The sequence below is a fragment of the Saccopteryx bilineata genome, chromosome 4 (assembly GCF_036850765.1).
Source record: "Saccopteryx bilineata isolate mSacBil1 chromosome 4, mSacBil1_pri_phased_curated, whole genome shotgun sequence".
NCBI lineage: Eukaryota > Metazoa > Chordata > Mammalia > Chiroptera > Emballonuridae > Saccopteryx > Saccopteryx bilineata.
The window spans coordinates 26,987,309-27,015,295 of NC_089493.1; the positions used below are offsets into that span (position 1 = coordinate 26,987,309).

The window sequence follows — 27,987 nt, forward strand, 5'->3', positions numbered from 1 at the left end:
CCATATACCAATAAGTAGAAAAAAAATCATTCTTTCCTTGAATGGGTCCACTCCCTTATATTTTATTATCTTAACATTCTTTGACTGTATTTATTCATATACATGTTTCTCTTTCCCACCATAATATATCAATGTCTTGAGGGTAGGACCACATCTTATTAAGTACCTAGTAAAACCTTAATAAATATGTATTGAGTAAATCAGTATAAAGTCACCACCATCAAAGTTGTGAGCAGTCATTTCATTCATAAAAAGATGCAACAAATTTAAAAATGACACAAAATATCATTTTCAACATAACATCAAAGAGTGAGTGTAACCACACTCAGCTCATAACAGAGCAAATGGGTGAGGGGAGCAATAACTCAGGCCGGAGCATGTTTCATACACTGAGAAAGGAGAGCTGGTTGAAGGAAAGCAGAGGAACTTTGCCTTTTAAAAGTATGGATATTAGAATCGAGGAGCTCCATAATCATCTGGCATCCGCTCAATGTTGTACCTGATCAGGACAAAAAATGAACACTGGTAAGAAAGTACCTACATAAAAATCCATCCTTTACTGACTGCAACACTCTCACCCCTCACTCACTATGAATCCTTTTTGTCAGTGGATAAATTTTAAAGGGATATAATGACAAGTGATTTAAAGTAAAGCGCTGACTATAGTATATTTCCTTTATTCTTTTTTTTTTTTTTTTTTGTTTTTGTTTTACAGAGATAGAGAGAGAGTCAGAGAGAGAGATAGATAGGACAGACAGACAGGAACAGAGAGAGATGAGAAGCATCAATCATTAGTTTTTCATTGAGACATTAGTTGTTCATTGATTGCTTTCTCATATGTGCCTTGACCGCGAGCCTTCAGCAGACCGAGTAACCCCTTGCTCAAGCCAGTGGCCTTGGGTCCAAGCTGGGGAGCTTTGCTCAAACCAGATGAGCCCGCGCTCAAGTTGGCGACCTCAGGGTCTCAAACCTGGGTCCTCCGCATCCCAGTCCAATGCTCTATCCACTGCACCACCGCCTGGTCAGGCCCTTTATTCTTCAAAGTCAGAAAGTTAACGAAACTGGGGGCCAGGCATTGAGTCCAGATAAGCCCAAATCCTTAGCCAATATTACTCCCTCTATACTGAGTTCTCCCCAGGCTGAAAGGCTGGACAATAATAGTCTGAGGACTCATATAGGAGCATCCAAGAAGGATAAACAGCAGATTAAAAAAAAAAAAGTTTTAGTTTCCCAGAAAGGTGCTAATCACATGCATTAGGCTTTCATAATAAAAATTTCTGGCCAAAATGATTAGCTTGATTTAAATTACTGCTTTGTGTTTAAAGCAATATCATCCTCTATTTCTTCTGGTAATCATATTGTAACAATGTGGGTGTCTGCCTGGTTCCTAAATCCTAGCTTTATCTTTTCCCTTGTTCCTGTAATTTTGTCTCATTTCTTCAAATACAACTATGTAAACATTTGACACAGCAATTTGAAATTCTTCCATAACCTGACCCTATTTTTAATTGATATCAACTATATACTTTTAATCACTTCCCCCCAAAGAAGTTCTCACCTATGGTTAGAAATGTACATGATGGGAACGCCAGGGATCTTCCTGATTCTTCGTTTAAGGTCCCGGTCAACTGTGGCTACAATATAGCACTTGTGCTGCAAGAGACACACACACCGAATTTATAGAGTCTACTTAGTGACACTATAATGGCACAACCACTGGCCAGTCTGAAGAATTAATTCATTTTCACAGTAAATAGCAAAGGAAAGGTTATAACAATTTGTTGAGTAGATACTATGACATAGGACAGGGGTCCCCAAACTTTTACACAGGGGGCCAGTTCACTGTCCCTCAGTCCGTTGGAGGGCCGCCACATACAGTGCTCCTCTCACTACCAATGAAAGAGGTGCCCCTTCCGGAAGTGCGGTGGGGGCCGGATAAATGGCCTCAGGGGGCCGCATGCGGCCAGCGGGCTGTAGTTTGGGGACGCCTGATAGGAGCTCATATTTATAAAACAAATCACGAGCTGTCCACACTGAATGTAGCTCTAAGGATCTTGAGGGGGAAAAGATTGAAAAACTAAGAGTAACAAACCATTTTTTTGTCTTACAAGTGGATGGCACTTTCACATCTAGGGTAGACAATACCTTGGTTTGGGAAAATGCCCCTAGGGACTCCACGCAAAGGCACTGGTAAGTGCCTTAGATTGGAAGGCACAGCTTTTGCCTTACCTTTTGGGAAACTGGAAGTCCTACTCTGAGGCCTCCTGGTGGCGGAGGTAGACTACCTTCTTGGCCCTGAAGCCAGAATATTATCTCCAGGACAAGGTTGAGCCTAGCAATTCTGAAAGCAGTAATATAAATCTGCTGGCTTGGGGGTCAGTTTATATTGTACTTTACTTCCATCCTACCCAAATTTCCCGTCTTTTTTAGAGACAGACACGAAGGGAAAGAGATGAAAAGTATCAACTTGTAGTTGTGTCACTTTTCTTGTTCATTGATTGCTTCTCATATGTGCCTTTACTGGGGAGCTCCAGCCGAGCCAGTGACCCCTTGCTCAAGACAGCATCCTTGGGATCATGTTGATGATGCCATGCTCAAGCTGGCAACCTTGCACTCAAGCTGGTGAGCCTGAGCTCAAGCTGGATGAGCCCACGCTCAAGCTGGTGACCTCAGAGTTTTGAACCTAGGACTTCTGCTTCCCAGGTCAACACTCTATCCACTGCGCCACCACTGGTCAGGCTCCTGTCGAGTTTTATAAAGAGTTGTAGCCTGATGTCAGTAGTGTTGTGGGAGATGCCAGCCATGCCTATAGGACAGAGTTGCTAAAGGGCTGGCAATGTAGTCACCCAATGAAGATGATTACTCTCAGCTGAAAGAGGCTCTTATAAGGGCAATCAGTAGCAAAAGTTCTTGTAATGCTTGACAAGGAACTAAAAACCCACTGATTCCAGGGTGCTTGAGAGATAGCACCCTAGGAGACTTAGATGTAAATGAGAATACTGGGTTAGGCATGGTTGACAGGAACAAAATTCCTTCATTGGGAAATGGAACCTTATTTCTGATTCACAGGGAGGTGAAATCTGGTATAAGTTGATCCTTGAACAACACGAATTCTATTGTTTGGGCCCACTTATATTTGATTTTTTCAATAAATATACAATACTTACATTGTTTTTGTTTTATATAGGGGCCTTGAGCATCTGCAGAGTTTGGTATCTGCAGAGGGTCTTGGAGCCAATCGTCCACGGATACCAAGGGAGTCAAAAGTTATACGATGACAAAGCTTTTCAATTGCTCAGGGGGTCAGAGCCCCTAACCCCAGTGTTGTTCAAGAGTCAACTGTATTATCTACTCCAGTGGTTTTCAACCACTGGTCTGTAGACCAGTGCTAGTCTGCCAGAAATTTTGTGCCAGTCCTTGAAAGAGTTAACCACCCTGATGTTGTATAAGATTACAGACTCAATGGTATCAGGCTCTATAATCTTCATACAGTATCAGGGCGATTAACTCTTTCAAGGACCAGCAGTTGAAAACCACTGGTCTATAGTCACTCACTTTAACCACTTTATAGAGAAGACTTATGTAATAAAGAATCAAATCAGTAAGTGTTCCAGATCACAGACATAATAAATAGAGGTGCTGTTATTAGAAACGCATGTCTCTTCCCCAAGTCCATGATCTTTCCATATGGTTACAGTATACAGTCGAATCCACTTTCTCAAGTATTTATCAATATATGAGGACATCTATGCTATGAAGGGATACTATGTGAATTTTTTTTTTACCATTTATATTCCCAGACATTTTTCTGACTGTGAACATTCAGGAGACAGTAGTTTGCCTTCTCTTTTTATTAAAGCACAAAGTAAACATTTGAAAACTGATGATACCTGAGTTACTCTCTGTACTAAGCAGTCGTCTGCATAGGTTCCTTTGTGTGTGCACGGTAATCGTTCAAATCTTGGATCCTTGGCGATCCTACAGGGTTATAAAAGTGGATTAAGAAAAACATTCTGGGGACTGGCTAACTTTGAAAACATTTTTAAAATTGATTTTAGAGAGAGGAAGGTGAGCGAGAACAAGAAAAAGAGAGACATCCATTTGTTGTTTTACTTATCCATGCATTCATTGTATGCTTGAACATGCCCTGTATGCTTGTACATGCCCTGTATGCTTGAACATGCCCTGTATGCTTGTACATGCCCTGTATGCTTGTACATGCCCTGCCTGGGGATCAAACCTGCCACCCCCTTGGTGCCTGGGACATCGCTCCAACCAACTGAGCTACCTGGCCAGGGTTGCAACTCAGGGCTGCAACTGGATACTTTCTGAGTCTCTCTCAATGAAATAAGAGTAACCTGATCTATGTATAGATTTTAAGGCATCCCTTTCCTCGTGAAGCTTACCTTTCTATTGGAAAGATGATTTACAGAAAAGCAAATTAAAATTTCCTGACTGAGGAAATTTTCTTAGGTCTTGTAATATAAAACTCTGAATTATTGTATTTCCATTTTACAGCTGATGTAGAAAATTCAGAAACAAATTAATTTGTTTAAAGTAACCCAGCTGGGAAAGCCAGGATTCAAAACAAAACCAATTACAACCCAACCAATTCACTTTTAGAAAGTTGTCTTACACAAATGTACAAGAATATAGGCACAAGGATGGCAACTGCAGCATAGTTTATAATAGTGAAAAATGGAGATAATCTGAATGTCCATCAACAAGGGAAAAGTTAAATAAATTTTGGTGCCCCTATCCTACTAAAAAAAATGAGGTAGAGTTGCATGCATAGATGTGGAAGGACCTATAATGAACTGTGTAATAAAGCAGGCCAATGAACTATTTATCATTCAGTTAAGAAACTACAAATCTCTTCTTTGATTCTTTCTCTAGATTGGCATTTGCCTGGAAAAATACATATTAACTACATACTAATCCTTCTCAGTTTCCAATCTCAGGGTAGGAGAACGCACAAAGTGTGAATATGGAGGGGAAATTTTATTTTTATTGTACAGGGTGTGGCAAAAGTAGGTTTACAGTTATTTGTATAGAAAATAATACAATAAATAATAATACAAGAATAAACTGTTTCACATACACACAACTGTAAACTTACTTTGCCCACCCTATATGTATATTGATATTGTTTGCCCTTAGCAAATCAAATTCATTAATTTCACACAACTTTGAAATAGAAAAACCCAAGTCTGCGATCCCCAGAGCCATACACTATTAGTCAGTGATGATGAGTCACAAATTAATAAAAATACAAGGCAGCATACAGGTACCTAGGGCAACAAAAGTATTCCAAATTGCAGGGGTTCAGAGCTAGGTCAACGTGGGCTGAGTATATTTAGAAAAAAATGACACGAAGATAAAAATAAAATGAAGATAAAAGAATGTTCCAAGCAAAGTGAAGGCAGGCACATTTCAAACAGGGCACCAACCATCTGTGAGATGGTCTGGGTGTGTTTGGGGAAGAGTGAGAAGAATGTCTGTGCAGAGGAAAGTGAGATAGGACTGGAAAGGCAGGCTGAGGATGGACTGGGTGTCTCCAATGCCAGGCTGAGGAGCGTGAGCTGCATGACACGGGCGATGGGGAGTCACTAATGTTTTCTCCAGGACAGAGTAATACAAGCAAAGCTTTGTCTTAGACTAAGCAGACTGTGGTGAGGACACACTAGAACAGCGGTTCTCAACCTGTGGGTCGCGACCCCGGCGGGGGTCGAACGACCTAAACACAGGGGTCGCCTAAAGCCATTGAACCGCTGCACTAGAAGGAAGGCAGACTGCTGCTGTGAAACAAGGTAGGCAGCAGTCTCTGCCTCTGCAATCACTATCTCCTGCTTCCCACTGTTCTTTTCCAGAAACAAGCCAATGTGCTCTTGTACCTTATCTACCTTTAAAAAGAAAAAAAAATCCTTTTTACTTGTACCAGCCCCTCTAGTTAACATCCCATTTCTCTGTCTTCCTAGCCAAACTTCTACTCTATTACCTCTATTTTCTCCCCTATCACTGTTTATTTTTAAAATAATTGCCTCTCTTCCCCTTTTAATTTGAAGTATAAAAAGTATAAGGAATAATGAGCTGTACCTACCATCTAGTTAAAGAAATAAAACATTACAAAACAAAATGAAGCCCCCTCTCTACAGCTATGATCTTAAATTCATTACGTATTTATTACTCCCACACAAATTTTACTGTGTATGTCACATTGCATATATATCTACCTGTAAACAACATAGACTGCATGTTTTTAAACTTTACATAAACAATATGTTCCACATAGTCTTGCTTATTTTTTAAGCTCTTTATTTTTTAGTGAATTTATTGGGGTGACATTGGTTAATAAAATTATATAGATATCAGATATACAATTCTAGAATACATCAACAGTATATTGTATTGTTTTCACCAACACAAGTCAAGTCTCCTGTCACTATTTATCCCACCTATACCCTCTTCTGCTTGCTCCAACCCCCCTTCCCCTCTGCTAATTACCATGCTGTTGTCTGTGTCTACAGTTTTTTCTTTCTTTATCAATTCCTGTACCTTTTATACAAAGCTTGTTTTTTTTCTCCACTTTTTTTTTTCAGTGAAAGGAGGGGAAGCAGAGAGACAAACTCCCACATGTGCCCTGACCTCAATCCACCTGGCAAACCCACTAAAGGGGCAATGCTCTGCCCATCTGGGGTGTTGCTCCATTGCTCGGCAACTGAGCTCTTCTTAGTGCCTGAGGTGAAAGCCATGAAGCCATCCTCAGTGCCTGGGGTCAACTTGACCCAATGGAGCCATGGTTACAAGAGGGGAGGAGGAGGAAGAGGAAGAAGAGGAAGAAGAAGAAGAAGAAGAAGAAGAAGAAGAAGAAGAAGAAGAAGAAGAAGAAGAAGAAGAAGAAGAAGAAGAAAGAGAGAGAGAGAGAGAGAGAGAGAGAGAGAGAAGCGAGAGGGGGGAGAGGTGGAGAAGCAGATGGGTGTTTCTGCCATTGCCCTGACTGGGAATTGAACCTGAGACATCCACAGGCTGGGTAGATGATCTATCACTGAGCCAACAGAACAGGGCTTTTTAAAAAAAATATTGGCCCTGGCCGGTTGGCTCAGCGGTAGAGCGTCGGCCTGGCGTGCGGGGGACCCAGGTTCGATTCCCGGCCAGGGCACATAGGAGAGGCGCCCATTTGCTTCTCCACCCCCCCCTTCCTCTCTTTCTCTCTCCTCCCCTCCCACAGCCAAGGCTCCATTGGAGCAAAGATGGCCCGGGCGCTAGGGATGGCTCCTTGGCCTCTGCCCCAGGCACTAGAGTGGCTCTGGTCGCGGCAGAGCAACGCCCCGGAGGGGCAGAGCGTCGCCCCTGGAGGGCGTGCCGGGTGGATCCCGGTCAGGCGCATGCGGGAGTCTGTCTGACTGTCTCTCCCCGTTTCCAGCTTCAGAAAAATACAAAAAAAAAAAAAAAATTTTATTTATTAATTTTTAAAAAAAATTTTTTTTAAATTTATTTATTCATTTTTAGAGAGGAGAGAGAAAGACAGAGAGAGAGAAGGGGGGAGGAGCTGGAAGCATCAACTCCCATATGTGCCTTGACCAGGCAAGCCCAGGGTTCCGAACCGGTGACCTCAGCATTCCCAGGTTGACACCCCATCCACTGCGCCACCACAGGTCAGGCCTATTTATTAATTTTTGAAAGAGGCGAGACAGAGAGAAAGGTGGGGGTGAGTGGGAGAGAGGAGCAGGAAGCATCAACTTGTAGTTGCTTCCCATATGTGCCTTGACCAGGCAAGCTCAAGGTTTCAAACCAGCAACCTCAGCATTCCAGGTTACTGCTTTATCCACTGCACCAGCACAAGCTAGGCCTTTTGCATTGTTTATGAGATATATCTATATTGACACATATAACTCTACTTACTTTCACTCTGGTATATTATTTTACCCATGAACATTCCACAATGTATTCATTATCTTTTTTTATTTTTTATTAATCTTTAGAGAGAGGAGAGAGTGAGAGAGAGAGAGAGAGAAGGGGGAGGGAGGAGCAGGAAGCATCAACTCCCATATGTGCCTTGACCAGGCAAGCCCAGGGTTTTGAACCAGCGACCTCAGTGTTTCCAGGTGGACGCTTTATCCACTGTGCCACCACAGGTCAGGCCTGTATTCATTATCTTAATGGATCTTTTAGCTGCCTGCATTTTTTTGCTGCAATACACATAAGAAAATTCCAATTTTGTCTCTAATATATGTATATGAGCTTTTCATTGGCAGCTGCCTCCCTCATCTTTTTTTTTTTTTAACCAGGCCCACAGTATGAAATACATTTTCCCTAGCACACAGTAAGCACATGTATACATACACATATAGAAGTGAAAAAATTTCTATGACACAATACTTAAGCTGTGCTACATGCAATGCATGATGGTATTTTATAGTTGATTCTGTATTTCATTAAAAAAATACTAGTTGTAACCCATTAAACAGATTTTACAACTTGCATATTTGTGATCTCCAGGTTAAAAGACACAGTGTTGCAAGAGCATGAACAACTTCATTTTTATCAGATATTATCAAATTGCTCTCCAAAATGATTGTCCAATTTATGTCCTTAGCAACTATGAGAATTCCTACTGCTCCACAACTCAACTACTCTTGCAATTGTCAAGCATACTTTCACTTTAACCAATCTGCTGGGTATAAAGTCATATTTTATTGTGAATTTAAGAATTTTGTCTTTGTTTTATGGATTTTTCATATATTTTAAAAATAAGCTTTTGCTTGACTGGTGGTGGCGCAGTGGATAGAGTGTTGAACTGGGATGCTGAGGTCCCAGGTTTGAAATTCTGAGGTCAGTGGCTTGAGCATGGGGTCATCAACATGACCCATGTGAGATCAGCAACAAGGTTGCTGGCTTGAAGCCCAAGGTTGCTGGGCTTGATCAAGGGATCACTGGCTCAGCTGGAGCCCCCTGGTCAAGGCACATATGAAGAAATGGAGAAGCTATTATGTGGGTGAAAGAGAAAGAGCTGGCAGAAGATACAGTGACGAAGACTGTAATATGCGAAAAGGCACGTAGTATTTACGGTGACTTGAAGAAGAAAGAACCATCAACCTCAAAAGAGGCAGCAGAAGATACGTTTAAGGCAAGTCACGGCTGGTTTGAAAATTTCAAGACCAGATCTGGCATCCACTTGGTGGTGAGGCATGGTGAAGCTGAGAGTGCTGACGTTAAGGCAGCTGATCACAAGGCAGGCTACATCCCCCAAGTGTTCAACTGTGATGAAACAGGATTGTTTTGAAAAAAATGCCCCGGAGGACTTTCATCACTGCAGAGGAGAAGCTGCCAGGCCAGAAACCCATGAAGGACTGTCTGACCCTTGCATTGTGTGCAAATGCTAGCAGTGACTGTAAAGTAAAGTCACTGCTAGTGTATCATTTCAAAAATCCTCGAGCCTTTAAGACTCAAAAGATTTGTAAAGAAAAACTGCAGGTTAAGTGGCTGCCAATGCTAGGACATGGGTTACGTGGCAGTTTTTTATTGAATGGGTAAATCTCATCTTTGGTCCTGCAGTGAAGAAATATCTTCAAGAAAATAAACTCCTGATAAAAGCATTACTAATCCTTGATAATGCTCCAGCCCACCCACCTGGTCTTGAAGATGACATTCTCGATGAGTTCAAATTCGTGAAAGTCCTCTACCTCCCACCCAACACGACTTCAATCTTGCAACCTGTGGATCAACAGGTCATTTCCAACTTTAAAAAGCTTTACACAAAGCACCTGTGCCACCGCTGCCTTGAGGTGACTGAGAATACAATTCTAACCCTTCGAGAGTTTTGGAAAGATAACTACAATATTGTGATATGTTTACGCATTATTGACTTGGCATGCCAAGAGGTTACAAGAAGAACCTTGAACTCGGCATGGAAAAAGTTATGGTCTGATGTTGTTGCAGATAGGGACTTCGAACCAGAGACTGAGACCAAGGTAGAAGCGTTTGAGGAGATTATGTCCCCCAGAAAGTCGATGGGTCTGAAGGAAGATGAGAGTGACATAAACGAGCTCATTGAGGAACACGAGGAGGAACTCTCAACTGAGTTGAAGGAGCTACAGATGATGCAACATACAGAGCTTCTGCAAGAGATTAGTAGTGAGGAGGAGGTAGATTTGGAGGAATTGATTTCTACAAGTGAAATTAGAGACGTGCTGGCAATGTGGGAGAAGCTTTCAAGTTTCATTGAAGAGAAACACCCAGAAAAAGTTCCAACTGGTCCTGCTTCAGCACTTTTTAATGACACTTTTTTGTCACATTTCCGTAACATTTTAAAAGGCAGGCAAAAGCAAACCTTTTTGTATAGATTTTTTTTTTTTTTTTTTTCCATTTTTCTGAAGCTGGAAACAGGGAGAGACAGTCAGACAGACTCCCGCATGCGCCCGACCGGGATCCACCCGGCACGCCCACCAGGGGCGATGCTCTGCCCACCAGGGGGCGATGCTCTGCCCATCCTGGGCGTCGCCATATTGCGACCAGAGCCACTCTAGCGCCTGAGGCAGAGGCCACAGAGCCATCCCCAGCGCCCGGGCCATCTCTGCTCCAATGGAGCCTTGGCTGCGGGAGGGGAAGAGAGAGACAGAGAGGAAAGCGCGGCAGAGGGGTGGAGAAGCAAATGGGCGCTTCTCCTGTGTGCCCTGGCCGGGAATCGAACCCGGGTCCTCCGCACGCTAGGCCGACGCTCTACCGCTGAGCCAACCGGCCAGGGCCTTTGTATAGATTTTTACTCAAGTCCTGCAAGTGAAAGTGCCGAAGGTGCAGCCAAAAAGGCAAAAACAGGTGATGATTAAATGAAAAATACATAATGTTAAGCTTAGGTTAAGTTTAAAGTTAAGAAAGTGCATTTTTTTACAATTAAGTTTTTGTGGTTTCATTTTAAGTAAAGAAAGTGCAGTTTTAGTTTTGTTTAAGATAAAGAAAATGCAGTTTTAGTTTACATTTAGTGTTAAGAAAGTGCAGTTTTAGTTTACGTGTCTACGGTGCCTGCATCCCTTCCTCCCTCCCTCCTCCTCTGCCATTCACCTGTTAGCCTCACTCATCTGTCTCCAAGGTAAGAATACAGTACTAAATAACACTTTTTTCTTTTATTCCATATATTTTGCTATGCATTGGTAAAGTATAAATGTGTGTTTATTAATTAAAAACATGTCTTTTTTCATAATTTAGGATGGTTTGGGGATGTTTCACAGGGCTGGAACGGATTAAATCTATCTCAGTTATTTTAAATGGGAGAAATTTGTTTGATACACGAGTTGACTGACTTACGAGCTTGGTTATAGAACTAATTAAACTCGTATCTCAAGGTACCACTGTATATATACTTGGTAGTATCTTCACTGATCTCAACAGAAAGGTCTTTAGTACCAGGATTGGGATAGCTCATGATTTTCTAAAACTTAAATTTTCACTTGAAAGGTCAAATTTTATCACTGGCAAGTAATACAGTAAGTTGTTTTCCTTAAAGTGACAGGTTCACTACATTTTTGAGGAAATATTTGCTAAATACCAAAGTCTGAAAAACCAGTATTTGTCAGGTGTTCTTCACATAAAAATTCTATCCCATGAAAAAGCAGCTGGTTCAACCCACAAGTCAAACAAGCACACAAATCCTTTTCACTGAGATAACCTTCACCCTTTTGTTATCAGCAGAAGTGCTTCACGTGTACTTCACCTTATCATGAAGCACACTGATGTGCACTCCAGGGTTGAGAGCTAATGAAGTTAAAATACTTTTCTGTTTCATAAGGACATTTTTAAACGACTGGTTGTTTTTTTTTAACTGTCAGAATGTGGCGGTGAAAATTACAAAGACAACTACCATTATTTGAGGCCATAGCCTTGATTTGTACTAGGGCACCAAACCAGTCTTTCCGCCATCAGTACAAATGTCAGCACAGTGACAAAGGCAATGTCTTGGTATTATTATGAAAACAGTTTTGCAAACTCCTTGCAAAGATCTCTGGGACTCCCAGGGATCCATGACCATATTTTGGGAACTGCTACTCTAAACTCAAGGGTAAACTCAAAACTTAGAATGTGAATTCTTTAAAAAAAATTTTTTTTAGATTTATTCATTTTTATAGAGAGAGGAGAGAGAGAGAGAGAGAGAGAGAGTAGAGGGGGGAGGAGCTGGAAGCATTAACTCCCATATGTGCCTTGACCAGGCAAAACCAGGGTTTTGAACTGGCGACCTCAGCATTCCAGGTCGACGCTTTATCCACTGCGTCACCACAGGTCAGGCAGAATGTGAATTCTTTAACTGTGAGATTCTGAAGGAGATGATGAGATAAACAGAAAGACATCAACAGAAAGACACTTTCTAAATAGAAACCTACCGACCAATATGACTAAGTAACTTAGTTCAAAAAGCTTCAGCTTACATTTTTTCACAATAGCCAAGGCATAGAATCAACCTAAGTGCCCTTTAGCTAATGACTGGATAAAGAAGATAAGGCATGCTTGACTGGTGGTCGCAAACTAGATAAGAGTGCTGACCTGGAATGCTGAGGTTCCAGGTTCGAAACCCCAAGGTTGCTGGCTTGAGCCCAGGCTTGCCAGCTTGAGTGAGGAGTTGCCGGCTTGAGCGTGGGATCATAGAGATGATCCCATGGTCACTGGCTTGAGCCCAAATTTCACTGGCTTAGAGCCCAAGGTCACTAGCTTGAGCAAGGGGTCACTGGCTCAGCCTGAGCCCCACCCATCTGGTCAAGGCACGTGTGAGAAAGCAATCAATGAATCAAGTGACACAACTATGAGTTGATGCTTCTTATCTCTCTCCCTTCCTGTTTTTCTCTCTCTTGCTAAAAAAAAAAAAAAAAAAAAGATATGGTACATAATACATACAATGGAATACTCAGCCATAAAGAAGGTAAAATACTGCCATTTGTGACAACATGAATGGATCGTGACCATATGATTTCACTCACATGTGGGGAAAACAAAAAGCAACAAATGAATAAACAAAACAGATACAGGCAACAGTAAGGTGGTTACCTACATTAACAGTAGGGGTCAAATATATGACGACAGATGGAGACTAGACTTGTGGTGGTGAGCATACAATGGAACAGACAGACATAATAAAGTTGTACACCTGAAATTTATATAACGTTATTAACCGATGTTACGCCAATGAATTTAGTTTTAAAAAACATTCAGCTTAAAAGTCTCTAACATTCAAATGTCTTGTGTTCTTAACCATAGTCAACTAGTGTCACATTTTTGTTTAATCTAATCAGACAAGAAATCTGTGGGCAGCAAACAGATGAAAGAAGATCAAAAGACTCTTCAGTATACCAATCTAGAACAAATCTAGACCAACCAGCTCCTTCCTACCTTAGAGCAACTCGATACTTCTGCCCCAATTTCTCAATTTCAGCCATGACACAGTCAGTTATACAAGGGATACCTGCCAGGGGGAAAACATGTCAGTAAAAGGACTTGTGAAGAAACTGATTTTACTCTTTCTGAATTATAGCCTGTTGAGAATCTTAAAAAGATCCACGAGACTTCTGGAATGAAGGAGAATAAGCACACTGAAATGAACAACAGGAACTACAGAAGGCCCTGGTTGGGTAGTTTAGATGGTTAAGAGCGTCAACCTGACATGCTGAGGTTGTGGGTTCGATCCTCAGTCAGGGTACACACAAGAATCAACCAACGGGCTCTGGCCGGTTGGCTCAGCGGTAGAGCGTCGGCCTGGCATGCGGGGAACCCGGGTTCGATTCCCGGCCAGGGCACATAGGAGAAGCGCCCATTTGCTTCTCCACCCCCCCCTTCCTCTCTGTCTCTCTCTTCTCCTCCCGCAGCCAAGGCTCTATTGGAGCAAAGATGGCCCGGGTGCTGGGGATGGCTCCTTGGCCTCTGCCCCAGGTGCTGGAGTGGCTCTGGTCGCAGCAGAGCGACGCCCTGGAGGGGCAGAGCATCGCCCCTTGGTGGGCAGATCGTCGCCCCTGGTGGGTGTGCCGGGTGGATCCCGGTCGGGCACATGCGGGAGTCTGTCTGACTGTCTCTCCCCGTTTCCAGCTTCAGAAAAATACAAAAAAAAAAAAAAAAAAAAAGAATCAACCAACGATGGCATAATAGGTAGAACAACAAAGTTGATGTCTCTCTCCCTCTCTTTCTCCCTTCCTCTAAAATTCAATCAATTAAAAAAAAATAAAAAAAACGAATAACTAGGGGAAAATAAAAAACTTACTTATAAAGAATCTCGAGAACTGTTCCAACCTCACACCACAGATTCTATAAAGTATTTGTCATATACATATCTGGAGAAAACAACCTGAATCCCTGTCATTCTTTATGTATTAAAATAAATTCTAGGATAAAAAAATTAAATATGAGCCCACCAAAACCCCATAAAATTAACCAGAAAATGTAAATTTGATAACATAAAAATATAGAACTTTGGTTTGACAACTATAAAACAAAAAAAACATACTAAAGTAAAACAAAAGTAAAACTAGGAAATATATTTCTATACTTTCCTCAAAGGGCTAATATCCTTAACATACAAAGAGCTTATAATAGCAGCTTAGAATTATGTGCTGTTTTCCAGGTACTATGGAAACTACTTTAAAAAAATTCCTATCAGGTAATGTTATTATTATTATTATTATTATTCCCATTTTATAGATGAGGAAGCTGAGGCACAAAGCAGTAACTAGAGAGCAAATGGTGAGGGTGAGATTTGAAATGAGACTGTCAGGCTATAGACGAGTTTCTTTTTTCTTTTTTTGTAGAGGTAGAGAGAGGGAGGGAGGGCGAGAGAGGAGAGGACAGGAAAGGAAAAAGATGAGAAGCATCAAATGAGAAGCATTTACTTGTAGTTGTGGCACTTTAGTTGTTCACTGATTGCTTCTCATGCATGCCTGGGGTAGAGGGGCTCCAGTTGAGCCAGTAATCCCTTGCTCAAGCCAGTGACTTTGGGCTCAAGCCAGCAACCTTTGGGCTCAAGCTAGTAACCATGAGATCATGTCAATGATCCCATACTCAAGCTGGCAACCCCATGTACCAAGCTGGTGACTTTGGGGTTTCAAACCTGGGACCTCAGCGTCCCAAGTTGATGACCTATCTCCACTGTGCCACAACAGGTTAGGCTAAGTAGGTTCTTAACTACCACATTATTTCAGTTCTAGAAGAAGACATACAAATAGTCAATGAGCATAAAGATGCTTAGTCACATTAGGAGATATAAATTGAAATAGGATTTCATTTCTGTTAGAGTGGCAAACACTAAACAGATGAAAATAGCCAATATTGAGGAAACAGGTATCTTCATGCAGTTAGAAGGTATACAAATTCATGTAACTATTTGAGGGCAATTTTACAACTCATTAAAGTGAAAAGATATACATAACCTCTGAAGTATCAGTATAGGGGGCCCTTGGGTTCTGACACAGTTCTGTTCCTGTAATAATGATGTAATTCGAATTATGGTGTAAGTCAAAATACACCCTACCTAGCCTCACACAAATGGAAACACTTGCCCTTTTTTTTTTTTTTTTTTTGTATTTTTCTGAAGCTGGAAACGGGGAGAGACAGTCAGACAGACTCCCGCATGTGCCCGACCGGGATCCATCCGGCACGCCCACCAGGGGGCAATGCTCTGCCCACCAGGGGGCGATGCTCTGCCCCTCCCGGGCGTCGCTCTGTTGCAACCAGAGCCACTCCAGCGCCTGGGCCATCTTTGCTCCAATGGAGCCTCGCTGTGGGAGGGAAGAGAGAGACAGAGAGGAAGGAGAGGGAGAGGGGTGGAGAAGCAGATGGGCGCTTCTCCTGTGTGCCCTGGCCGGGAATCGAACCCGGGACTTCTGCACATCAGGCTAATGCTCTACCACTGAGCCAACCGGCCAGGGCCAACACTTGTACTTTTAACAGTCCAAAATGGTGTAGGTAAGCGTACTGGGGGATGCCAACTCCCTCATTCATGTGCTGCATTAGTGCGTATTCTTCTGCCACGTGCAACCAAACTAGTTTACCAATGTAGTCCGTAAGTACGATGCTAACGGCATAAGCCGACACACTCACATCTCAATATTTTTAGGTTTTTATGGGAGTGAGCCTGGTAAACTTGAAATGTTGTATGTCAAGATGGTCGTAACCCGAGGACCCCCCTATTGCTCTAGAAATGTATATTAAAGAAATACTTCACTCTAACAGACATATTTACAAAGATCTTCATTATAGCCTTGTATATAACAGGGTAAAAACTAGAAATAATCCAAATGTCTAACAGACTATTGGTTTTTAAAAATTATTAACAGGCCCTGGCTGGTTGGCTCAGCAGTAGAGCGTCAGTCCAGCATGTGGAAGTCCTGAGTTCAATTGCCAGTCAAGGCACACAGGAGAAGAGCCCATCTGCTTCTCCACCCTTCCCCCTTTCCTATCTCTATATCTCTCTTTTCCCCTCCCGCAGACAAGGCTCCACTGGAGCAAAGTTGGCCCAAGTGCCAAAGATGGCTCCATGGCCTCCGCCTCAGGCACTAGAATGGCTTCTGCCGCAACGGAGCAAAGCCCCAAATGGGCAGAGCATCACCCCTTGGTGGGCGTGCTGGGTGGATCCTGGTTGGATGCATGCGGGAGTATGTCTGACTGCCTCCCCGCATATATATAAACAATTCTCTGTAACTTAAAAAAGAATGAGGTACATATATAGATACTGACACAGATGTTTGTTAATATTTTTTCAATATAAAAATCAAGAGAAAATGGATAAGATGTGATCTATCTTTACAAAATATCATTTGGTAATAAGACAAATGTACTGATATATGCTATAACATAGATGACTCTTAAAAATGTTATGCTAGGCCTGGCCTGTGGTGGCGCAGTGGATAAAGCATCGACCTGGAAATGCTGAGGTCGCCGGTTCGAAACCCTGGGCTTGCCTGGTCAAGGCACATATGGGAGTTGATGCTTCCAGCTCCCCCCCCCTCTGTCTCTCTCTCCTCTCTCTTTCTCTCTCTCTCTGTCTCTCTCCCTCCCCCCCTCTCTCTCCTCTCTAAAAATGAATAAATAAAATTAAAAAAAAAATGTTATGCTAAATGAAAGAGGACTAAGTATTTCATGATCTCATTTTAATAAAATGTCCAGAATAGGCAAATCTATAGAGATGGAAAGCAAATCTTGGTTCCCTAGGGATTTAAGAAATTACAATGCCCAGAAGAAAAAGCAGTTGTAAAATAGAGGTATGAAGTCAGTAAGATCAGATCACCATGAAATCAGAGGGCAATATATACCTTAAGAGGATCAATTTATGAGCCATGAAGCAGTTAAGCAAGGGCTTGCATCTGGAGCAGGGAAGCAGGCCCAGAAAAGTCACTACAAAGAAACGGAAAGTAACAGGGAAGAGGATTCACGGGCAGAAAAGAAAGGTGATGGGAAGCTAAGTATTCATCCATGCAGGAATATCAAATAGAAATGGAATATACCAGGAGCTATGAAAGTCAAAGAGGCATTATCAAAGCAAGAAGATATAAAGGCAAGTGAAGAAAAATTAAGTAAGCAGAGATTATAACAGTTAAGTTAATCTCCTAGGTGAATGGGTTTGCACTTTACTTAAATGTCTCTTCAGCCTTTAGTTTGAGGTATTATGTTACACAAAGACTGCAGAAAGTAGCATTTTATTTAATAAGCTTGTTTTTAGAAAAGGCATTATAACTGTACTCTAAAGTATCCATATCTAGAGAAAGCCTAACTACAGGGCTAGATAATAACAATGGAGCCATAGAGTCAAGGAGACCATTCACCTCCAAGGGCCCATACTCCAACCCTGGATCCATCTCATTTAGAAATAGGTCATAGCACTCCTGAGAAGCTAGAGAAGCAGCTAAGATAACTTTAAGAAATACCATTGAATATAAGGAGTCTACCAAGTTTAGTGTCTTTCCTCATATAGGGGCTCCCCAGACTTTACAGGCATGGAGTGCCCCAACTTCAGACTAATCTTTATTATTTCTAAGAGACTTTCAAAAAATTAAAGTATTACATATACATAGCTTTAAAAAGATATCCAGAAAGGCCTGTATGAACAAGTAATGGTCCCCTGGAACTTTCCCACTCCACCAATTCTAATCCTTAAGAGGTAACTATTTTACTCTATTTGCTATTTTGCTCACTTGGTGGTTACCTCTGTATATTAATAAAACTTATGCAATCATTTTTTTATATTTATTAATTCTGGGCATTTAAAGAATATAGCTCTCTTACCTATCACATTCTTACTTGCTAGTTCTAATAAATCAATAAACATTTACATTACTATCACTCCATAATATTTTTTAGTAAATAGCATCTTTTAAATATTAAAATAGGAGGTGCAAAATTTTTCCTTAGATTCTATAATATATTCTTTATAGCCAAATATAAATCTAACTTTCATTTGCACCTTTAATTAGATGACTTGAAAATATTATGAATACAACCCCACCACCAAATGCACCAGAACTCACTTTTAGGAAGTTATTCCCTGGTACATGGCCTAAATTTTTTTCCTACTCATGGTAGTGAAGGAAAGTCCCTGAAGGAGGAAACCTCCAAATACACAGGGAAATTGATTAATGGTAAGCCACATACCAAGGTGGAAATAAACTACCCCAACCCCCTTGTGGTACAAATAAATACCAAACTGAATAAACTGGGAATTGGTGAGCGTCATCACTTCCGGTTCTGTTATTATAAATGACAAAATGTCTTATTTAGCTTTTCTACACTGGAGTGGCATGAAGAGTACCCCCTCCACAAAGTAAAAGAATATACACATTAAGAAATAAAATAAATTTTCATTTATCCAGAATTTTAAAATCCAGACTTAAGAAACAGAAAACTCCCTTCCTCTGTTCAAAACTGATGTCCATAATGACGATCCAAACACTGTTTTCTGAATTGCGAAAGTTTAATTATTCCCAGTAAGCTTGCATTATATTTCAGTTTATTGAAAATGGTCATTGCTATGGTGAGCACATTAAATGCTCAGCAATTAAGTTAACTAGAACCCCATTCCTTTCTTTTCATGAATTTGGAGAAATATGATTATTTTGTATAAATGTCACAGAAATGTAAAAGTATGCTACTCACACTTGGCATAGAGACAGTCCATCATTGACTGCACTAAATCCAGTTTGGCTTTAATGGAAAAGTTGATAAAGTTGGTATCAACCAGGATGTGGTAAGGTGGGCCCAGCTGTGTGTTATATTGGAAGAACAAGCAAGAAGGGTATTGGGGGCTGAAAGAAAAAAGAAACAAAATACAGAGTAATATCTACACTGATACTTTGGTATCAACAAAAACAAGTCCCTACTTGGAGCAGTTTGAAGATTAAACTCCTTTTTCCTTGTTCTTCGAAATAAAATCCTAATAAATCCTGTGATGATTTATTCATCATCACTCCACAGTAAAATGAGAAAGATAAGGAAAATGTGCTGAAGTTTCATCAAATTAAATATATTTCTCTAAAAGAAACTTTACTCTGAAAATATGGTCTTACTATTTTTTTGATGATACATTTTTTCTTTTATGAAACGCCAGTGTGTTAATCAATGGCAGTTATTCCTTCTGAACGATTCTTGGCAAAAAAAAACAGCAACAACAATTAATGATCCTAGATTTAATCCCTAGGATTTTAGGGAAAATTTAATTGCTCCATGAAATTCAAAAATCTTTGAACCACTGGAGTTGGTTATGCTCATCAACATCACTTCATTTGCACAGTTCTGCTGTACTTACAAAGGACTAAGCAAATCAGTTCCAGAAAGCCTGGGTTTCTAAGAGGTCTATAGTTTTAGAATGTTTTAAAAAGGAAAACTTGAAAATGTTGACTACTTACACTTCTCTTTCCTTGAGTGCACTGGGATCTTTCTTTTCTTTTTTTTTAGGTTTTAATCTATCCTTTTCTTTACTAGGATAAAAAAGTAAATTAAATGCCGGAGAGAAGAAAAAACAATAGTTATAATCTCATTCAAAATTAAAGTTTCTCTTTGTCTTCAGATGAAATCCTACTTTGTGAAGCTTTTTACTTTTATTTTTTGTGTGACTTCTTTACATTAATAAAAGCATATATACACACACATATATATTTTTTTAAGTGACAGAGAGAGAGAGAGAGAGAGAGAGAGACAGACAGACAGCTAGGGACAGATAGATAGGAAGGGAGAGAGATGAGAAGCATTAACTCATAGTTGTGACACCTCAGTTGTTCATTGATTGCTTTCTCATATGTGCCTTGACCAGGGGGCTCTAGCCAAGCCCATGACCCCTTACTCAAGCCAGCAACCATGGGGTCATGTCTATGATCCCATGCTCAAGCTGGTGAGCCCGCGCTCAAGCTGGATGTGCCCATGCTAAAGCCTGTGACCTTGGGGTTTCAAACCTGGGTCCTGAGCATCCCAGGCTGACACTCTATCCACTGTGCCACCGTCTGGTCAGACAAGCATCCTTTTTTAAACCTTAATATAAATATACCCATTTTGAGTACAAATAACTGTGGGGGAAGTAGCCTGAAATTAACATAATTCATTAAACATAAATTTAAAAATCTCTAGCCAATAACCCATAAAAATTGTTCATGGATAAATAAAAAGTAGTTATACTATACAATTTCTTTCTTAGCCTGAAACTCTTATCAAGGATCAAAATCCACTTTCAAGTAGTGGGTAAAAAAGTGGATATTTAACTTCTGAGGACTCAGATGCTTTAACAGTAGAGAAAGGTGAGGCATACCCATATACCTTTTTTTTTTCTTCTTAAGTTAGAAGTGGGCAGCAGAGAGACAGACTCCTGCATGCACCCTGACCAGGATCCACCCAGCAAGCTGCCTACAGGGTGATACTCTGCCCATCTGGGCCCTTGCCCTGTTGCTTGGCAACCAAGCTATTTAAGTGCCTGAGGCAAGGCCATGGAATCATCCTCAGCACCAGGGACAACCAGCCATGGCTGCAGGAGGGGAAGAAAGAGATGGAGAGAAGGGAGAGAGGGAAGAGGTGGAGAAGCAGATGGCTGCTTCTCCTGTGTGCCTTGACCAGGAATAGAACATGGGACATCCTCAGGTCAGGCTGATGCTCTACCACTGAGCTAACCAGCCAGGGCCTCATATACCGTTTATAAAGGGTTAAAATGTAACAACACATATACAAAATTTAATCTTTACCTAGAAATGAAATATAATTAATGGGCAAATTTCCTAAAAATTACCCAATATACACAATTTAATACCTCTGAAGGCTTTAATGACCATTCCTTTGCATTGAGGCTCTCTCTCTCTGTCTCTCTCTTTATTTTTTTAAGTCAGAAATTAATGGCCCTGGCCGGTGGCTCAGTGGATAGTGTTGGCCTGGTGTATGGACGCCCAGGTTCGATCCTGGGTCAGGGCACACATGAGAAGCAACTATTTGCTTCTCTTCCCCTCTGTCTTTCCTTTCTTTCTCTCTTGCCCTCTTGCAGCCAGTGGCTGATTGGTTCCAGAGTCAGCCCTGAGCGCTGAGGATACCTCAGTTGACTCGAGCATCGGCTCCAGATGGGGGCTGCCAGGTGGATCCCCGTCGGGGCACTGTGGCAGTATGTGTATTTCCCCTCCTCTCACTTAAAAAAAAAAAAGTAAATACAAAATAACGAAAGTTTTACTACTTATCCTCTCGTGACTCTTATATCTCTGGGCAGTCAATGAACCCAGGTGGTTCCAAACACTTACAGTCTCTGATCTCTGAGACTAAGCATTCGCTTCATGGTCGCATACTTCCTTGTTTTCTTTTGCTTCCCCTTGAAAGAGAAACGTTAGAGTTAAAATTGTTGGAAATACATACCACGCCCGTGAGTTCCGTCTTTTATTTTGTCCATTCCCTTCCCTTCCCTTTTCCCCTCAAAAACCCAGCTCCTCTCATCCTCTACCCCGACCCGGCCCTCTCCCTACTAGTTAAATCATAACACGCACCGCTGGGAGCAGTTTAAGAACTAAGATCAGAAAGAAAATAAGCAAGGGGAATTCGCAAGAAATCTGGCCAAGGGCTGACTCTCAATCTTCGCCCAAAATGTGGTTTGACAACCTCCCTGACCAAATCCTCCTCTCTTACCATGTTCACACCGCACTCTTGTTTCTGCCGGAAACAGTGCCGGCGCGACACTTTTGCGTCATCCGTATTTGCTTCCAACAAAGGCTAGCCCGGAAGCGGAAGCCGCTTTGGGAAACGGAAAAGCCCGGAGCCGGTTACCAGCGGAGGTTTGTTCTTGTTCTCTCGTGGGGAGGATCGAGGGCTGGTCTTCTGCGGGGGTTTGCTGCTGCCTGTCAGGGCAGCAGAGCTGGGACGTCGCCACGCTGCACTTTCCAGCTCTGGTAACGTTTCTCTCCTCCATCACTTTCGCTCGGGGCAGAGTCCAGAGGACCTGCCCGCAAGAGAGTTCCAAAGAGAGAGAGGACAGGGTGTGTGTGTCGGGGAATAGCGGTGGAGTTCTGGATTGTCCAGTAGTTTTGGGAAACACATTTTCATCCCTCAGAGCTGGGCGTCAGGTCTCTATTGTGCAACTCGGAGGCTCTGGTTCCTACTTGGTCCTCCTAGCCAGCGTGGTGCTTCGTGCAGCTAGGTGGACGATTCTCAAGGTTCTTTTAGAGTACGTACCGTGTATTCCTCTCGGTGAAGAGAGGGACGAAGCAGCGTTTGAGGGTCGTTTTTAGAATGTTTTTAGAATTGAGGCATAATCTGACATATGTTCTAGTTACCAAACCAGGAAAATGGTGGGAAATAATTGACCTTTATTGTGAAGCCTTGTTGTGTCATTCGTAATGGAAAAGGGAGAGTTTTAGAGAACATGAAGGGAAAGATAACTTTCGTTTTTTGAGGACCTGCTATGTACTCCGGTGGTTCTTAACCTTTTGGAGATCACTATCCCTTGAAAGTTTATGGAAAGCCAACTACGATTCTAAAAAAATGGGTACACATACAGTATCTGTCATACAATTTAGGAGACTCCTGGACTCTGAAGTTCATTTGTGGACCCTCTAGATGTCTGGGAACTTAACCCTATTTTGTACACTGTACTTGGCACTTTAGTTATATTCTTTGACCTTCACAATAACTTAAGTATCCTCATTTTACATACGAGGAAGCTGAGGCTCAAACTTTATTCAAGGGTTTGTTTGAGTCCGTTTGAATCCCAAACCTGTACTTTTCTTATTGCATAAAGCTGTCCTTGTTTTTGAGATTCAAAGAAGTTTTTAGGTTTAAAAAAAAACAAGCTGACCATCACATGAGCTTTACTATGAAACATAATGTATTGGTTGTTATGAACTTTGGATTTGACTGATGGAGCTAAAATCCATGCTCTGCTTCTTGCCCATAGCTATATGACATTGAGTGAGAGTTCATTTACCTTTGCATCAGTTTTTTCATCTGTGAAATGGAGATAATTGTAACAGTACCTGTCTTACAGGGATGTTATTAGGACTAAATGAGTTAAAATGTGAAGTCCCTAGAACAGTGTACCCACCACAAGTAAACCTTATTAAAATGTTTTCTGTTACTGTCATTGTGTCTTCCAGCATAGTATGTGGTGGTGTTGGAATTTTATGTCAATTGTATTTTAATATATATAGTTGCTCTGTTTTGGAACCTGAATGTGTTAATAACCTGAAAAACCTTACTAAGTTTTCAGTTTTTGAAAAGCTCAATCGAAGGGTGATTTCTCATGTTGATTTGAGTATAGACAGTTTTTGTTCTGCTTCTTTCTCTTTTAGACATGCATACATTTAGATAGATTTGCAGTTCACATTTATGACTTTATAGGCTCTGAATTTTTTATGTTGAAATAGCTTTATTATTGAAATATGTACAGATACTGTATTTGCTTCCTGTAGTCACTGGAAGCTCCTAATCTTTTCAAAACAGCTTGTCAGCCAAACTGTCATTCATGGGTAGTGCTGAAGTGACCACTTTTTTGATACATTAGAACTTCTTGCTTTTTAGGCAATAAGCTTTTTAAGTAAACAGGACCATTTGTTTGTTTTTTTAAACATCTGGAGACTGATGAGTAGAGGTTTAGAGGGAGAATTGCATATAAATGAAATGGTAATTTGCATTTAAATTTGGGCATTGAAAAACTTGAAAACACTGTACTGATAATGTGTACTCTGAATTTTGAACAAGAATAAATTAAAAAACAAAAACAAAAGCCAAAGCAGTTTGTAGTATCCTGAGAATTTTCTGATTTCCTTGATTGTTAATACTTGATAGGGAGCTAAGTTAGTGTAGGGACACCAAAGGGGATGAGAACATACTTAGAGAAAAATGTTGTTTTTGCATTATAACTTGATTGCAGTCTGAGATTCTTATGGTTTAAGATTAAAGTACTCCCATACTCTATAGCGTGTTTTGATGGTGATAGGAGGGGGAGATGGTGTTGCTTTGTATTGGTGGGAGCAGAAAATACTTTTGATTATAGACTTGTGAGAAATAAATGACTTTAGCCCTTCTCAGCAGTCAAGAGGATTGTTTTGTATTTTTCTGCAGTCTTAAAGAGAAAAAATTGCTTAAGACATTCATCCCACAGTTAAACTCATAATTGGGCTTGGACTTCATCCAATTCACTAATTGGTTTAACCTACTCATTTAAGTTCATAACAAATTTCTTTATAAAATTATGGATGGTGAAAGATTCCATAAAGAACATCTTATAATTCAATGTTAGAAAGTTAAAGGTAGATTCATTTTTGTGGCCATCTAGGGGAGGAGAATTAATTTACAGATACTTTCTCCATTCTCAAGTTACAATTTCTACATGTGTTTTTATCTCATGTGACCTGAGTTTTTTTTCTCAACAAATATTAGTTGCTGTTAATTGGGGTTTTTTTGGGTATTTTTTCTGAAGTGAGAAGCAAAGAGGCAGACAGACAGACTCCCACATGCGCCTGACTGGGATATACTCCACATGCCCACTAGGGGGTGATGTTCTGCCCATCTGGGGCGTTACTCCATTGCAACTGGAGCCATTCTAGCACCTAAGGCAGAGGCCATGCAGCCATCCTCAATGCCCGGGCCAACTTTGCTCCAATGGAGCCTTAGCTGCAGGAGGGGAAGAAAGAGGTAGAGAGAAAGGAGAAGGGGGAAGGATGGAGAAGCAGATGGGTTCCTCTCCTGTGTGCCCTGGCTGGTAATTGAATCCGGGACTTCCACATGCTGAGCCAATGCTCTACCGCTGAGCCAACCGGCCAGGGCCGCTGTTAATTGTTTTTCTTTAAATGTATTCATTTTAGAGAGGAGAGAGAGAGAGAGAAGGGAGGGAGGAGCAGGAAGCATAAACTCCCATATGTGCCATGACTGGGCAAGCCCAGGGCTTTGAACCGGAGACCTCAGTGTTCCAGGTTGACGCTTTATCCACTCCGCCACCATGGGTCAGGCTGTTAATTGTTTTTCAATTAACTTGACTGCCTCTTGAATGTGGTAACATGGTATACAGCATTCTCTGCTCCCAAGGTATTGATATGGAATTGGTTTATAAGGGTGCCTCAGAGGTATATCACTGCTGAATATTTATTCCTTCAAAAGGCATTTATTGAGCGTCCATACTGCCCTAGACACTGTTGGTTACTCTTTAAGAGCTGAGGCTTGTATTGGAGAAAGATTTGTGAACAGATAAATTGTGGTAGGTGATTGACAGGTATGCAAATTAAAATATTTTAAAGGATTTACTCTACCTGTTAATCTTTCTGGAAGTGGTCCAGGTCAGAGTACTGTTGTATCATATTCATTTAATACTATAACATACCATATAACAGATCAAATTGTATGACCTTAATGCATTCTAGTATATCATTTTACCTTTTAAATGACTTAGCCATTTAATAGCTTAGGTTTAAATTTCAGTTATCTTTCTTTGTGTTTTTTTTTCTTTGAAGGGTTCATGAATATTTAGCCTTCGCTGATACTCTTTATATTGTAGTTTTCAAACTTTTGAGGTTGTTTGACCTTACTGTAGTTTGTGTGTGTGCACATGCCTGAGGCCTTGATATGGTGTTCTATCACCGTGATGTTTTCCTGATGGAAACTCTCAAAGCCTGTTCTGCAAACTGGTTTTAATAGAGAAAGGTGAGTATTCATTTACTTATTAGAAATCAAATAGTCATAGTATTATGTTTTGTCATTTAGCCTGACTTAAACAGTACCATGTGACTTTAATATGGACTTTTGTTGCCTTGTATATTTGAGGAATTTGCACCATGCTTTTCAGAGCTTTTGACTGAAGCATTCATTTCAGTGCAGTTTGCTTGTTGGTGTTGAGATGTGAAATAGTCAGTGTCTGTTCATTGTATTTTCTAGTCATTATCTTTTTTGGCCAGAGATGAAGTAAAGGTAACCTAATAATATATAACATCCATTTTTGTTTTCCCTTTGCTTTTATCCAGATATCCAGCACAGGCTATTTTAATCCCTCTCTTGTCCAGGTAGGAAAATTTAACTCTCAAGATCCCCCCTGGGGTATATGGTGAAGCTATTAGGAAGAGAAAACAGTTAAAACCTCCCAACTGTGATACAGTTTTTCATGTCTTGGTGAAGAAAGAAATCCAGCTGGGCTGCATAAATGGTTTATTGAAATGAACCGAAAAGGATTTGAGAAAACATTTCAGTCAACTGGGACAGTGACTAGGAAAGCATGATCAGAATCCTAAAGGGGAGTGAGAATGTAAAATGGCTAACCATATGTCATTTTTTTAAAGCAGATTTTATTTTGGAATAATTTTAGATTTATAGAAAAGTTGCTAAGATAGTATAGAGTTCCTGTATGTGTTTCATCCAGCTTCCCCTAATGATACTGTTTTACATAACCGTGGTACATTTGTCACACCTAAAAAAGCAACATTGGTACATCACTATCAGCTGAACTACAGACTTTTTTTTTGTTTCACAAGTTTTCCCTCTAATATCTTTTTTCTGTTCTAGGATCCAATCCAGGATACCACATTGCATTAAGACTATGTACAATTTTGATAAATAGATTGGGGTTTCCAATGAGCTATTACTTAGCCATGTATGTGATTCAGTAATCTCTTCTGACCAGTGCTGAAGAGAGAGGGTCATGAGCCATGAGAATAAGCAATACTGCATAGGTAGTGTTTTGCACCCCTTGACTCCCAAAGCACTGGTAACTCAGTGGAAGAGTTGGCTTTGCTCCCAGCAGGATGGTGTGAAGTTTTCTGAGAAGCTAAGAGCTGATCCTTATTGTGGGGCCCTTCCTGGGCTCCACGTACACTGTGTACTCACCTCATAGATTTTACCACATGGAACAATCATGTTATTTTCTTGTCTTCTTACTAACTTGTGCTTTTCTAGGGGGTCAGGGACCATCTTACTCATTTGGGAACCCTCAGGGTCAACATATTGCTTGGCATGTGGTTCTTAATCACATCTGAAGAAATGAACAGACCCTTGTTCGGTGACATTATTCAGTTAACAGAAGTTTTGTTTTGAATTCCTTAAGTGTACTCAAACCATCTTAGGTGGCCATTTATGTGGCTGGCTGAGTTTGTCTTCCTGGAATCTTAAAGAACTATAGAATGCTCATTTAAAGTTGTTCTTCTTTCTGATTATATAAGTAATTTATTTTTTCTAAAAAATAAGAGTAGAATGGAAAGTAATGGGTGGTGGTAGAGGAAGAAATTTTGTTAGCTTTTAAGTAAACGTGTGACAGTTGTGGTTCCACCCCCTGGGCTGTAGTCTGACTGTTTGCCTGCCACTTCATGCACAGTTAATGAAATAACAACTTCCTAGACTTATTGAGGGAGACAGCTTGTCAGATTGAGAGAATTAGTTAAAAAATTTCCCTGGTATAGCCAAGATTCAGTGGCCCAGGGTCACTTAAGCGTAAAAGCTGCCATGGTATGGGAACACAGAGGCCTAATTCTGTGGAGCAGGCACGGTAGAGCCCTTTTGGTGAATGAACAGAAACATCAGAATAGAAGAGAATTGTAA

At 40.9% G+C, this 27,987-nt stretch overlaps 2 protein-coding genes and 1 non-coding gene across 14 annotated transcripts in view; 1 reads left to right on the forward strand and 2 right to left on the reverse strand.

Annotated features, from left to right (window-relative positions):
* Window positions 1–285: 285 nt before the first annotated feature.
* FCF1 (FCF1 rRNA-processing protein) lies at window positions 286–22,143 on the reverse strand. Of its 3 annotated transcripts, none has more exons than XM_066276027.1 (8): window positions 22,102–22,143; window positions 21,723–21,790; window positions 19,863–19,934; window positions 19,114–19,262; window positions 13,372–13,444; window positions 3,891–3,978; window positions 1,559–1,653; window positions 286–499 (listed from the first exon to the last, which is right to left on the reverse strand). In XM_066276027.1, exons 1-8 carry the CDS (start codon window positions 22,102–22,104, stop codon window positions 451–453), a joined length of 597 nt encoding a protein of 198 aa, XP_066132124.1. In that variant the 5' UTR covers window positions 22,105–22,143; the 3' UTR covers window positions 286–450. The 3 variants fall into 3 exon arrangements, with proteins under 3 accessions (XP_066132124.1, XP_066132125.1, XP_066132127.1); XM_066276028.1 differs by lacking the exon at window positions 22,102–22,143 and adding an exon at window positions 21,963–21,987; XM_066276030.1 differs by lacking the exon at window positions 19,863–19,934.
* Window positions 15,819–15,894, reverse strand: TRNAI-GAU (transfer RNA isoleucine (anticodon GAU)). The gene has a single exon. It is a non-coding gene; the product is annotated as a tRNA-Ile (tRNA).
* A 54-nt stretch (window positions 22,144–22,197) lies between the features above and the next one.
* The window catches only part of AREL1 (apoptosis resistant E3 ubiquitin protein ligase 1), a 41,944-nt gene continuing 36,154 nt past the window's right edge, over window positions 22,198–27,987 (forward strand). For 3 of the 10 annotated variants that reach the window (XM_066277728.1, XM_066277727.1, XM_066277726.1), the window contains exon 1: window positions 22,220–22,247. The gene's annotated coding sequence lies outside the window, so the exon portion shown is untranslated. Of the gene's footprint in view, window positions 22,248–22,268; window positions 22,362–26,383; window positions 26,463–27,987 lie in introns of those variants that run through there. The other 7 variants (XM_066277722.1, XM_066277723.1, XM_066277721.1 and 4 more) reach the window with 5 other exon arrangements.